The sequence below is a fragment of the Schistocerca gregaria genome, chromosome 1 (genome assembly GCF_023897955.1).
Source record: "Schistocerca gregaria isolate iqSchGreg1 chromosome 1, iqSchGreg1.2, whole genome shotgun sequence".
NCBI lineage: Eukaryota > Metazoa > Arthropoda > Insecta > Orthoptera > Acrididae > Schistocerca > Schistocerca gregaria.
In genome coordinates this window covers 1,208,128,558-1,208,142,637 of record NC_064920.1, presented here as the reverse complement: position 1 = coordinate 1,208,142,637, position 14,080 = coordinate 1,208,128,558, and the positions used below count along the sequence as shown (strand labels likewise).

The window sequence follows — 14,080 nt, the reverse complement described above, 5'->3', positions numbered from 1 at the left end:
CAAGATGAAAGAGTAAAATACTGGTGCACTGATGTAGGGATGTTAAATAATATTGTCAGCTCCCTGTTCTCTGGTGAACCTTAGTTTCTGCTATATTTGGTCGTAGTTGATTCCATTCGAATAGAGTTGGACCCCACAGTGGATTCATGTAAACAAAGTCATATTGCGTTGTAAAAGGGATTAATTCAGGGTAGAATATGTGTAGTTTCCACCATAATGAATGCTTTACCAGTAGAGCATCATCCCTTTTCTGATTTATCAGCTCGTTGTAGTTATTAAAGGATTAATTAAACTTGTCATTATTTTTGTAAACTTATATTCACCAATGTTCTCATTCATACTCCCTCAACTACTCATTGTTTTTATTTTATTGTGGTGGTACATGGATGCACCAACAATTCAACGTTCAATCTTATTAAATTGGTTAATTTGATTATTAATTTGAATACTGAAAGTGACTGCAGGCATAGGCAACAAAAGTGCCAAGAGTAAAATCACTAATTTCATATAAAAAATTAAGAGTGTAGCTCACGATTTGAAGGTTATTGAGAAGATACTATTTTTCTTTATCTAAGGATGATAACATTTAGCATCATTCCGACATATATTTATGATTAAAGCAAGTATCAGCCTGCAGCATTTCTTCAGTGTCCGAGACGGCTCAGAAGAAAATTTCGGCTACACTATCAGTGGTAGACACCATCCTCGACAACGTCAGAGTATTCATAAATACAGTGGTTCCAATTAAACTGCACCAAATTCTTGGTAACAATATATGTTAATTAATATCAAATCAATGGTGCCTATTTAATTTTGTAACTGGAATACAAAAAGTTATTTGTGTATGTTGATATTTTGGGCCTTAACCTGATTTAATAAAGTAATCCAAGAATTCGACTTTTAATTCATTTTTGTTTTCATACAATAGTAATACAAACTTTTAAAATTCGATTTTGTAGGCTGTCCTATCGGTTTAAATCACTTTGGGTGTATGTTAAAAGTGTATGTTTTGTTCATATCCCTCTTTTTAAACCAGATTTTAAAAAATAACTTTGATAATCCGGCATATTCGATAGAATGCCATTGACAGAACTCTGAGCACACTCGGATTGTCAAGGTCCTATTATACTTACTTTTCACTGATAAGGAGGACGCTCCATTATGCGAATCAAATTTATTTTCCAATCACAATGCTGTCTCGAGTAGTATATGTAACCCACAATTGTCCTCATGTTACAAATAGTACAAATTCGGTTCCCAAATGCTGTGTGCATTCATTCGGATCCGTGTTCCACAGACAGTGTACCAATAGTTTGCCTTAAGGCAGACAAGAAATGAGGCTTCAGAGGAAAATGTTGATGGGCCACTAGAAGGGATTGAGTTCGCACACAAAGGGCTGCGTGGACTCGCATGGGATGTCCGCGAAGAAGCCTTCCCAATTGAGGGTGACGCAGTTCTCTGGTCCAAAGGGTGCACCGTTGTCCGGGTCGTCGGGCCTCCAGTTGCGAAACTCCATGTCCTCCATCCTCCGGCCTGTGTACACGGGTAAACAAGGTATTTTACGTTACGAATTTGTGATCTAGACCTACCTGTTGGAGGTTGCAGTCGTTAATTAAAAACGATTAACATACTTATACAGGGTGTCCAAAAAAGTGTCAAATACTTTGGTAGGGGCTATTACTCATGTAAACAAGAAAAACAAGTCTAATAAAAATGGCCGTGGAAAAGTATACTTTCCGAGATGTAAATGTAAATGCCGTGTGACTAGGGCCTCCCATCGGGTAGACCGTTCGCTTGGTGCAAGTCTTTCGAGTTGACGCCACTTCGGGGACTTTTGTGTCGATGGGGATGCAATGCTGATGATAAGGACCATACAAATGGTTCAAATGGCTCTGACCACTATGGGACTTAACATCTGAGGTCATAAGTCCCCTAGAAGTTGGAACTACTTAAACCTAACTAGCCTAAGGACATCACACACATCTATGCCCAAGACAGGATTCGAACCTGCGACCGTAGCGGTCGCGCGGTTCCAAACTGAAGCGCCTAGAACCACTCGGCTGCACCAGCCAGCTAAGGACAATGCAACACCCAGTCCCAGAGCAGAGAAAATCTCCGACCTAGCTGGGAATCAAATCAGGTATGACATTCCGTCGCGCTGACCACCCAGCTACCAGGGGCGGACCTTTCCGAGATAAACACTTATTTATAGGTATGGCTACGCGTTTCTTAATTGCGAATATTAACACAGTCGCTGCATTGGCGCTCCATCGAATGTCGGCAAGGTATTATGCTTCTTATGCACAGTACTCGACCTGTCATTAGATGGTCTGCAGTGGTTCGAGTCGTGTTGGAAACTATGTTAGTATTCGCTGTGTTTGTGTGTCTCACAGTACAACACTGTGAACCCTGGGTACATATAATGGTGCTTTATCCTTCTTACAAGTCCGGATTCACTTATGTGTTTACTGTTATTGTGCTGTTTGTATGTACAAAATGCGTAGTACTTTTACGTTTTCTCTCTTCCATCACTTGTTAGCGATGGAAGCCTACTACTCCACAAATGAAATGGCACATACGACTTTCTGCTATGGTTCAGCAAATGGACATAGCCTGTGAGCCCGATTCCTCTACGCTGAAAAACATCCACAGCACAGAGTGCTCTCTAATAAGCTGTTTGGCAGACTTTTCCAGCGTCTGAGGATACAGGTACCCTTACACCTTGGAAGACTGACATTGGAATTCCATACACAGTCCGCATGTCTGACCCATAGGAGTGTGTGCTTCATTGGGTGGAAGAAATCCTTGGGACCAATGAGTGAGGATTAGCTGCAGCAGAATGCGTGTCTCACACTCTTACCTGGGGACTACTTCAGGAACAATTGCTGTACCTGTGTCATCTACAGCACGTTCACGCTCTGAGGCCACGGGATCAACATGGCAGATGGCGATTCTCTCAATGGCGGTTGCAGAAATGTGCCACAGATCCATTGCTCACTTAACAAGATTTTATCCACTGATGAGGAGAGGTTCACAAGAGACGGTGTTGCGAATTTCCATAACCAGCGTGCATGGGCAGATGCAAATTCTGAAGCAATTCAGGAAAAAGGGCATCAACACTGACTCCCAATCAACGTATGGAGAGGCATGCTTGGCGATAGATTAACTGTGCTACCATAAAGGTTAAATGAGACGCATTAACTGGACTATCTTGCTGCAGCGAATACACACAATGGGGACGAACTTCTGACGCATAAGTTTCAGGACGGCTAGATTGTTCGAGCGGGAGAGGGGGGGCACACCTTGTTATGTGGAAACTTGAAGGAATTGGTCTATGCCACGCCAGTCAATAATGTGCATAAACTGCAGGGTTGTATCTTGAAAGTGTGGCAGCAGATACAGCGACAAGCGAGCGAACTTCCGAGGTTGCAACATTCGTTACGCCAGGGGGGAAAGAGGTGCACTGCCATGAATGGACATCATGTTGAACACCTCCTGTAAACAGGTGTTTATCGCACAAAGTATGCGTTTCTGGCCCCTTGTTTATTGGACTTACTTTTCGTGATCTGATGACTACTACCACCTCTCAAAGTACTCGACACTCTTTTTGAACATCCTGTATACAGTGAACTCGAACTCGTCCAACAAAACGAGAAAGATGAAAGAATAAGAGAAATGCAACCTCTTCTGGTTACACCTACAGAAGAAATTACCTTGAGAAATATGTTGGTCGTTCTATGATTATTGGATGAAGATTTCATATCACAAGCAGGCATTTTCTGATATTAGTTCAGTGAATGAATGTGAAAGGTTTTCCTAATAATTGATATAATCTTTTAATTTTTTGGTAGATAGTCATAATGAAGGTGACAATCAACTATTTTCAGGACCATAAGAAATAGAGAAATTTATTTTCTTCTATTTTTAGAACTAGAGTGGGTAATTTCTTCATATATTCACCAAATGTGTATTCCAATGCTTCATTTCCTTAAAGTCCTTGAAGATAGTCACAATGGCTAATATGCTCCATGCTTTCCACATACTGACATATTTTCCAAATAAGACACTGGAATGTGGCATTGTCCATTTTGTTTTATTTATGCATAAAAATCTTAAATTTTTCCTCTCTTAACCAAACTGTTGTGTGAATTATCAAAACATAACCATTTAACATACTCTTTATACCCTTTCCTCCTCAAAAATTTCTCAACAAAATATATATCTTGATGTTTAATTTTCTGAAATTTTTGTTGATAAACAATTCTATTTACTTCTGCTACATCTAACTCTCTTAATTTGCGCATGATTGGATTAGAAAGAATAAAATTTTCTATTTCAAAAACTTCTGTTGACTAGCTGGTAGTGTATAATTTTGCAAATATTCCATAAAGTTTGCTGATACTAAGTTTATCACCCATTTCATATTTGGGCTTAGCTTAGCATGTACTACATAAACAGTTTGCAACAAGCCTTTCTCAATTCTCTTTGGTCATATCCTTTGGCTTCATGTTTACTGTTGAATGATTTGTATTGCTGTCTTCATCGACAAAGTATCAACCAACTCAACCCATTTTTAGTTACCTTCAAGAGCAAATTTTTTCCACATTTTTTTTCCTTTAGTGTTCTGTTAATTTTTTCTACAAGAGATACTTATAGAAATTGAGTAATGGTTAAAGGTGTGTTCCTTGATTTGTTCTTGAAATTCTTTATTGTAGAATTCCCTGACACTATTTGTTTGTAGATTTCTTAGGGTTCTCAGAGTTAAAATTTTTTTCAAAGGCCTCAACCACATTTTTAGTTGTTTTATACTCAACTGGAATAGCCCATACAGTTTTCTAAAACACGCCGGTAACAGTCAATAAATATTTAAACCCTTCATATATTTTTGAGATGGATTTCAACTGCCCACTATCCATTTATATAGGTCTGCTTCCCATAGACCGTCTATACCAAATGAGACAACACTTCTTCCTTTAAAATTTGTCATCAGCTTATGTATTTTATTGTGATAACTTTACAAATATTATGCTGCACACCATGACCAACAAATCTTTTTCAACAAACTTATTATTTCTAGTCTTGCATACTCTGTAAGGACTCTGTCTATTAATCTTTGAGGGTGATTTGTTTCAGTAAATGTTTTACACTTCAAACACCAGAAGTGATCCATTTATATAAATTAAAATTTTAATAAACCAATTATTTTTACATCTGCTGGCACAGTTTTAACTATATCCATTAATCTTATAGTTAGAAAATTTCGTTTATGCACTGATATTTGCATATTTTTATCATTCTCTATTGCATGTAGCTTATCAGGTTCACTTACTGTGATATCAAAATCGTTCAGTGTCAAATCTTAATTTATAGTCTTCGCAACAGCAATAACTCTTCTGAGATTAAAATCCTACCCAAAATTATAAGTTTGATTTTCATTTCCAGTCATAAACGTTAATTCAGTTATTTGTTTAAAATATAGTTTACTTTGTAATCTCTCTACCTGATTAATGTATGGAACTAAATATATTTTTATGTGATAATCTGTGAATATTTTCTCTATTTCCCTTTTTGTGCAGTAATTTTTAAGAGTTGTGTAGCAAAGCAGTATATTCATTTTTATTAACAACATAATTTAGTTAATTTTATAAATATTGCTTGCTAACTGCATCATAACTACCTACTGCATTTTTTTAAATCCACTAGTCTTCTGCTTTTAAAATCAACATATCCTTTTGTTACTTTAAGGATGTTATGTAATTCTTTAAGAAACTGTTTGATTAAATTTTCGATTTTTGATCCTAATTTATTTATGATATTTTCTAATTTTCCAGATTTTGTTTGCATGTTAATCATGCATTCTATAGGCTGCTGGTTATTTCCAAAAAGCTCACTGATTGTGGTCAGAATATTACTAAACTAATAATCTTCTGACAATAACTTTAGCATGAATATACACAAATAACCACAGATGACTTCATCACAATTTTTAATTCGCTATCCATTGTAGTACAACTCACTTGAAGCAAAATGTTTAACCAGTTCTTCAGGAGCATTTGCCCCAAATCTATCAAATAAAAATTTTACATTTTTGCTTTACAGTACCATATTGAATGTGTATCAACATAATCATTTGTATCTAAATTCACCACTCCAGATTTGTATTCTCTAGGATGATCACGTAGTTCATCAATCACATATACACCATGAAAGTTTTAATTGTTAATTGTTTGTAAGTTTTCCTATGTCAAAATACTTCACACACTTTGATTATTTTTGTAATTTTTTAACCCTTTTCCTTTCTTGTCTATTGCCAGTTTATGTCTTTTTTGTTCTGGTAAGTCTGCATCATTCTCCAGTTTGTCATGAAATGATTTTGTATTAGCTGCTGTTCTACTTGCTAATGATCCAATTGCTCCTAATGCTGACAGTAAAATCTGTAGAAGGAAACCATCTTCCTGTTTTGTTAATCCTGATCCTTCTTTCTCTTTCATTAGATATTCAGTTCCAGTTGTGCCTAGTATCTTGAGCAAATTCTCAACCATTTCTCTACTTACTCCATTACTCTTTTGAACATCAGTAAAACAAATTATCGGTACTGTGAAGTTACTGAGTTTAATGTTAAGTGATTCTGCTTTAGTTTTGCCACTAGTTACCAATCTAGAATCAAATTGTATACATCACAACCATTTTCATCAACATTATTCCTCTAACTGCTGTTACCACAACTTTTTCATCAAATGAAGCATTAGAAGGATAATTATTTGATTTGCTGCTAAATTAATTTGTTTATCTGCAACATCCCTAGAGCATACATCATTATGATCTCTGTAGGTAATATCATGTTGTTTACAATCTTCATATAATGATTTAAGCCTATGCAAACCTTGTGCTTATCTTCCATCTTGTTTAGTAAATGGGCCACAGTATGTGTAGTCTGTTAGATGCGACTCTGGGATTGGCAAATTATTTAAAGCCCAATTTTGCTAAGTTCACTTTTCCATAATGTGTGTGGTAAGCTGCCGAAAAATCTAATCACATATGGATTCATTTCGAATAGCTGATAATGATATCACTGAACTATGCCTACTCATTCATTATGACAATTTTGATTTCCAACCTCACATCACCATGAATTTTGGACAATCTATTGATTAATCCACATACATCGTTCAACTGGTTATTTTGTATACCTTTTTATTAAAACTTCTCCTGTCTTTGTATCTGAATAATCTGAAGGATTTGAAATTGGCTGTAATTGTCTTCATTTTGGAAACAGACATCAAAAATTACTTTCTTAAAATTTTTGTGTTTGTTACCTTTACTTCATTTTATATTATTAGCATTGTTATCACAATACAAAGCTGTCAACGTATGCTGCATACCTTTATAATTTGATAAATCAACAATATCCAATTTTTTAATCATATCTTTTTCAGTTACTTGCTTTTTAGTTATAAGATTCATCAGTCCACCTGTATCTCCATTTTCTTTTTCTCCATGGAACCAAGAAATTTAAAGTGGCCAACATGTTTCAATTTAAATATTTTACTTTCATTGTTGTTTATATATTGCCACATTCTTTCACTTACACATTTTTGATCCACTGTTCTTTATCTTCCAATTTGATGGTCTACCTTTTAGCTTATCCTCTTCATCACATTTCTTCAGTACATCCTATATATCTGATTGACTTACTGTGTAATCAAAGTTCAGACTTCCGTAAGATTTAATTTATGGTATGTCTCAGAATTATTCTGGATGAAGAGTGGCATCATAGTGTGTGTAAGGAATAATTTGTTTTCCAACTTCTCTGTTTTCTTTGACAGCATTCAGCACAATGTCATCTAAACCTTCAGTTCTTTGCTTTACTTGTTTGACTGCAACAGTAACAGGCTTATCTTCTATTTTATGTTTTTCATAATCTGTTCTTGGTTGTTCTTTCCTAAGCTTCAGTCCTTCTTCCAACTCTTCAGCTTTTTTCTGTTTCTTTGCCTTTTTAATAACTTGTAGGTCTTTCTTCGCCAACATCTATACAACACAAAATTTAAATAACACAAAGCTTTTCATATGTTGTTGTGTTTGATAGATAATGTTTCAATGCTGAGTGTTAGATATTTATGAATGATTTTATTTTAAATCTGTACTGACTGTCTTTAGATTTCCTTGTTATGTCTATTGAAAATACTTATTCCAATATTTACTACACATTTAATTTAAATGATCAAACTTTAAATCTACGCCAACAAACTTGTGGTAGATATGATTTGAATTTGTGATATCCTGCCTAAAGATGTTCAAAAAAATTATGTTATCTCTCTCTCTCTCTCTCTCTGGTTGCTTTGATATTTTTGACAATGCCTGAGACAAATAAATTCAATTGTGTCTGTGTCTAGAAAAATATTCACTAACTGCATCCTGATTTTCAAGAACAAAATCATTGAATTCTACTAGTGAATTATCTTGACATTTATCCAGTGGTATAATTTCGTCGTTTTTTCCAACAAAAGTTGTAATCTTCTCTTTATGTTTGTCATCAACTTTTTTTAACTTCATTATAAACTCTACATATTTTGACTGATCCAAACTTTTAGGGTAAACATCAAGGCTGACCTTACCCCAATTAAACCATCCTGGAGCTAAAGTAAATTTACTGATTACTAATGTTGCTTTTCCACATTCAGTTGGTCTTATTATTGCACATCAATTGGAATTAGGTAAATGTTTGCCATGCTTATTTTTTTTAATTTCTTCTCTGGAATTGTGATTTTTGGATCACAATCTGTTTTGCAGCAGCTAAAACAGACTCAACTGATTTTCATTTAATCCATAATATTTCATTACTAGTAAATGAGTAGATTAATTAAGCTTTGTGGTAAGTTATCAATTCACAAAACTAGACCGACTGTCCTTTTGGGAGATCGTTGTAACAGTGTCACACTAGTCTGATTTTGCACAACATTTTTAATTCCAAATATTACATTAGAAATTGTAAACTTTAGTGTGATGGGCAAATAATGGGAATTACTGTTGTTCAATAACATCTGAAAATTTATTCACATGACAAAGCTTAATAAACAGATTAAAGAAGGTGAAGTTGTAAAAAGTGTTACTGTAGAGAGTGATGTTATTTGTACATAGATATAAAAGAAGGTGCTGCAAGGGTTCTAGGACTTCATAATTAAAGTATTTCTCCTAATGAAAAACTTTTGCTAATTATGTTCCTAATATTATTCCATTCAGATTTATGAATAATAATTTTAATTTGGCTGATGGAATGTATGTTAACCATAGTAAGCACTTTCATCAAGAAAGTAACTCTATTGCTTCATTCAAGCCTAATGTTGAGTTTGCTGCACTAATAACTGATGTACCGTATCATCCTTCATTTATTCCATTTCATTGTAAAATTTAGGAGCTAACAATAACTGTTAACTGATGCAAATGACAATGTGATGGACTTCAGCGGTGTTAGTGTAAAAACTTAAATTAACATTGTGTTAGTTGTGTTCATCATAATCATTAGCTGCACATCAGTTTTAGAACTAGTCACAATGATGGAAATGATTATCCAACATATGATGGAAAATCCAGCAAGAAGTCAGTCACTAACTCTGCAGCAAAACTATTTTACTTTATGACCATAAGGAAAGCGTATAATGTTTCATCTAGAAGAGAAAACCTTTTCCTCATCCCTTTTGTTGCATTTTACGTCATCTCATTCCAATAAAATATGCATGGAAGGTCATATACTTCACAATGATAAAATAAGAAATGAGAAAAACATTATGCTTTGTCCACTTAATGTACTTGGCTGAGTTTTTAATTATTATAAAGAAGTTATGTGAGAAGGTGATCTTATCATAATTTTTACGTGGAGTTAAAGTGCTGGAGATGCTATTCTTAGATGGGCTGATTACAATGAAGCTGTTGTCGAGATAAAAGATACTCTTCCAAAAGAAGAAACAATTGTTGTAGGAAATGTGGAAAATCGTGTGCCTATCATTAAATACAAACTGAATTATGAGCTTGAACAACGAATAATTGTCTTGAAAAATCGTAATATTCCTGTAGCTTTCAATTGACAGGAAACTTTTGACGTTGCTTGCTTATCTCATAGGAAGCATTTAGAGATACATATCACAAATTACTACAGATAAAATGGAATTTAATATGCTTTACTTTGTGTTGCGTTTCAGTCTAGTCATAAAAATTGACCAACTGATTGATTCATCACAGCAGCATCATGTTATGCTACGAAACCTGCAATTGAAAAATTGAAAAAGTGAAATATTTCCTAAAGAAATGTATAATTTACATGTACCACATAATTACCTCAAAGCCTGTTTGTGATTTTAAAAGACTTGAAGAGCAATGTTGATACAAATCCATACAATTTCATAACATATTATCATATTTATGTATATGATTAATGTGATGTGTAGAAAGAATATTGTTGCTACACAGAAAACCTCTATGACACTTTGTGCCACTTTCAATGATAAAATTCCAAAAGCAAAACTTGCACATGTAACAATGTGTGATAAGGAGAATCACACATATGATGCACAACACAGAATTGTAAATGACAATTTTTAAACTGAAAAATTTAGTATATCGCTTACAAGAAGATGCCTGATTTTACTCATGATTATTTTTCTGTATATCACTTTTCGAGTAGGCTACATTAACGTTTTGAATTTTTAAAATCGGTTAATATTTGAGGGATAAATTAACAGAAAAGAATTTCCCCTTTAAGCAGCACTGCTTACTTCCATCTATTGTGGGTAGTGGTTTTTCATTGGCAGTTTTCCCGTCTGAAAATTTAATCAGAATTATATTATCCATTAAAATAAAAAGTTGTAGATAAAATAAATTTAAAGAACCTAATACGAGAAAACTATCAAGAAGACGCCAATGAAGTTGTGCCATCTATGAATTCTAGTGTGAACTATTAATTGTAATACATACAGTGGTGCAATCTATGAACAGTAGTGTGAATTTACTGGATGTAGTTTCATTTAGAAAAATCTGTCAATTGAGGCAAGCTCCATTGAAATCAATTTGGGAACATACTTCATTTTACACACCAATTTTTCTTTTTTAATGGTAATTTGCATGTTGATACTGACATTCATGTGTTATTTAAAGTTCATCTCTTCTAAAAAAAATCACCATGATAGGAATATGATCATTTCAGAATGTAGTTTTTAATGCTGTAACACAGCATATAAACACGTTGCTAAAGCTTGCTCCTGGTGGTGAACCCACACTGGATGTATGGAGTGCCAAAAACTAGGCTGCCGTCCAAGCTTTGCCCCTTCAGTTAAAGAAGGCCAGTGACAAACGAAAAAGGGCAGGTACCATTATGATGTCGATCATCATGGCACTGCAGTAGAACAGGTCTTTGAGCTGGAACTTCGAAAATACCTCATAAGGATAAGAGACGAGAAATAGAAGTAGAGAAGCTGAAAATCCCTCTGCAATTTCCTTCATGTGGGATGAAGGTTTGCACTTCTTGAGAATGAAAGTTGTTATTAAATTTTATTTCTATATAATAAAAGTCTACTGAAGAAGCTCAACAGCGCAAGCAGTTTTAATTAATTCAAAAAAATAAGTGAGTTGAAATTAAACATTCTACATAGCATTACTGAATTTGAATATTGGAAAGGTAGATATGGAGAGAAAAATTGAATGGAACTCATTAACTAATTTGAATTCTTTTTGTCGGACAGGTACTCGAAATTTATCAGTGCTTGGGATTTTCAATATTTCGAGGATGGACGTATTTAGCTGAGATACAAAGGAGTGAAAAGGTTCGTGAAAATAATGGTAATGAGTTCTGTAATCTGTAATTCATTAGCACCTGCTGAAGCAGGACACATCACTACCAGCAGTCACTGGACTGTGTGCTGCTTCAGCAGCACCTAATGAACTAGAGCTTATGGAATTCAACTCAAGAAGTACAAAACCTTCTTCCCACATTAAGGAATTGCAGAGGGATTTTCAACTTCTCTCCCTACTATATCTCGTCTCTTATCCCTCTGAGGTTTGTTTGAAGTTCCAACTCAAAGTCCTGGTCCACTGCGGCGCTGTGATCATTGGCGTGCCTACTTCAGCAGTTACTGCCTTTGGGCTGTGCCTATGTCAATTCCATGAGTTAGATTTATTTTTTAATATTTATAATCTCTAAATGGAGAACACCAAGCAATATGGTCAGAGCACTGAGAACAAAAAAATAGCGAAGAATTTCATAAGGTTAAATATAAAAATGACGGGCTTTGAAGTATATGTATAAAATGTAAAAATTTTACGATAAGATAAAAGTTACATATGAACATGTTAGGAGTGTGGTTAACTGTACACTCAAACAACATGTGTAATCATTAATTCGTAACAGCATCATGTCTGCAAAAATTTTTAGAAAATATGGAAATTTTAGAGAAATGTTAGGGAAATAATGGTCATCTACATGGTTTTTGTGGGAAATGCAGTGGGGAAAAATGTTAAAAATGATGAAAATAGTGGTAAAAATGGTGAAATATCCTCGATAAATAAAGGATAGATTCTATTTTTTGGGTCATTTACATGTTGTTTGGGGGTGACTGGGCATCCAAACTATCTGTTCTAGCTAATACTTATGGAAGGCATTTTGTGTTGTCCCACATGTCTTATCAAACATCTCACTTTCAAAATTGCAATGATTTCTAAAATACTCAAAATAAGCTCTTGACACTGTAAAACGAGTAGAAATACTTCTATCTTGTGCTAAATAGGATAGAGATTTCAAGAGCACTTTTGGACATACCTTCGCTTGTAATGAAGTTCCCTTCCTCAGCTTCATCAGTGAAGTCAACGTAAAAGTCTGCGTGGAATCCAACTTCTCTTATAACAAAAAGCACAGAAAAGGCCTTGAACCAATCCTCTGGGGCCGTCAGCTTCCCTCCATCATCCTCACATGTCTTCTTCGCAAGGTGAAATGGTTTCTCCTCTTTGTATAATTTGAAGAAGGTCCGAGGTAAATCATGATAAGTGTAACCTTTCGGAACATTTTTACGAAGGGTGCGTTCACAAATAAATGTGTAATATGTCGTAAAGCAGTTAATGTCGTTCACGTGGCCCTTCTTAGCATGTATATGTAGACAGTTTTCATCACCTTTCCAGTTGTCCGGCCTATTTTTCGCCCATGGTAGTTTTGGTGCAGGGTTACCTTGAACAGTAAGGTTACATGTTTCTGTGAATAAATGCAAAAGTCTACAACTACACATAACATTTCAGGTAATATAGTGATTTAGAATCTCACATATAGGCTAGATACGATCAAACAACTATGTAGGATCAGAGAAATGACTGAGTCGCTGCAGTGTGAAAAATGGCACATATGGAATTTACCAAGCAATTTGTTAGGAATTATTTTCTGAAAATGCACAATACATTCATCATTAAATTAACTTTATAAAAAGACTCAAATATGATACAAGAGCTATAAACATTTAATAAAGAACTGAGTTTCACATGTTACTTTTAATAATAATGAAAGAAAAAGTAAACAAACACTATCACATAAAGAAACAATTCTAGGAGACACTGGTGGCTAACATATAAACACTATGCATAGATCCTAAACATTTTGTTCTATAGTTTAGAATATTGTCTAACACATAATTGATGAAGATAGAAATCACATCATCAGTCTTCTCATTTCTAGCCGGCTGGAGTGGCCGTGCTGTTCTGGGCACTACAGTCTGGAGCCGAGCGACCGCTATGGTCGCAGGTTCGAATCCTGCTTCAGGCATGGATGTGTGTGATGTCCTTAGGTTAATTAGGTTTAATTAGTTCTAAGTTTTAGGTGACTGATGACCTCAGAAGTTAAGTCACATAGTGCTCAGAGCCATTTGAAACATTCTCATTTCTGTTTTACCTTGAGCAAAAGTCTTCCAGTTTAGTCTTAATATGAAGACATTCTTTGGACATTTGAGTAACCCTTAGCTGTTTCCAGTGTTGTCTGCAATCAAAATTATTGACATTCCCCTATCTAAATTTTTGAATGATTGAGTGTAACATTTATTATTAATAGCAGTAA

General features: G+C 34.7%; 1 protein-coding gene across 2 annotated transcripts in view; it reads right to left on the bottom strand.

Annotated features, from left to right (window-relative positions):
• Positions 1–884: 884 nt before the first annotated feature.
• Positions 885–14,080, bottom strand: part of LOC126317779 (macrophage mannose receptor 1-like) — a 116,459-nt gene continuing 103,263 nt past the window's right edge. The window contains exons 4-5 of one of the 2 annotated variants that reach the window (XM_049993204.1): positions 12,806–13,207; positions 885–1,533 (exon numbers count right to left, since the gene is read on the bottom strand). In XM_049993204.1, coding sequence (XP_049849161.1) covers positions 1,367–1,533; positions 12,806–13,207 — 569 coding nt within the window. In that variant the 3' untranslated portion in view covers positions 885–1,366. Of the gene's footprint in view, positions 1,534–9,050; positions 10,815–12,805; positions 13,208–14,080 lie in introns of those variants that run through there. The other variant, XM_049993205.1, reaches the window with a different exon arrangement.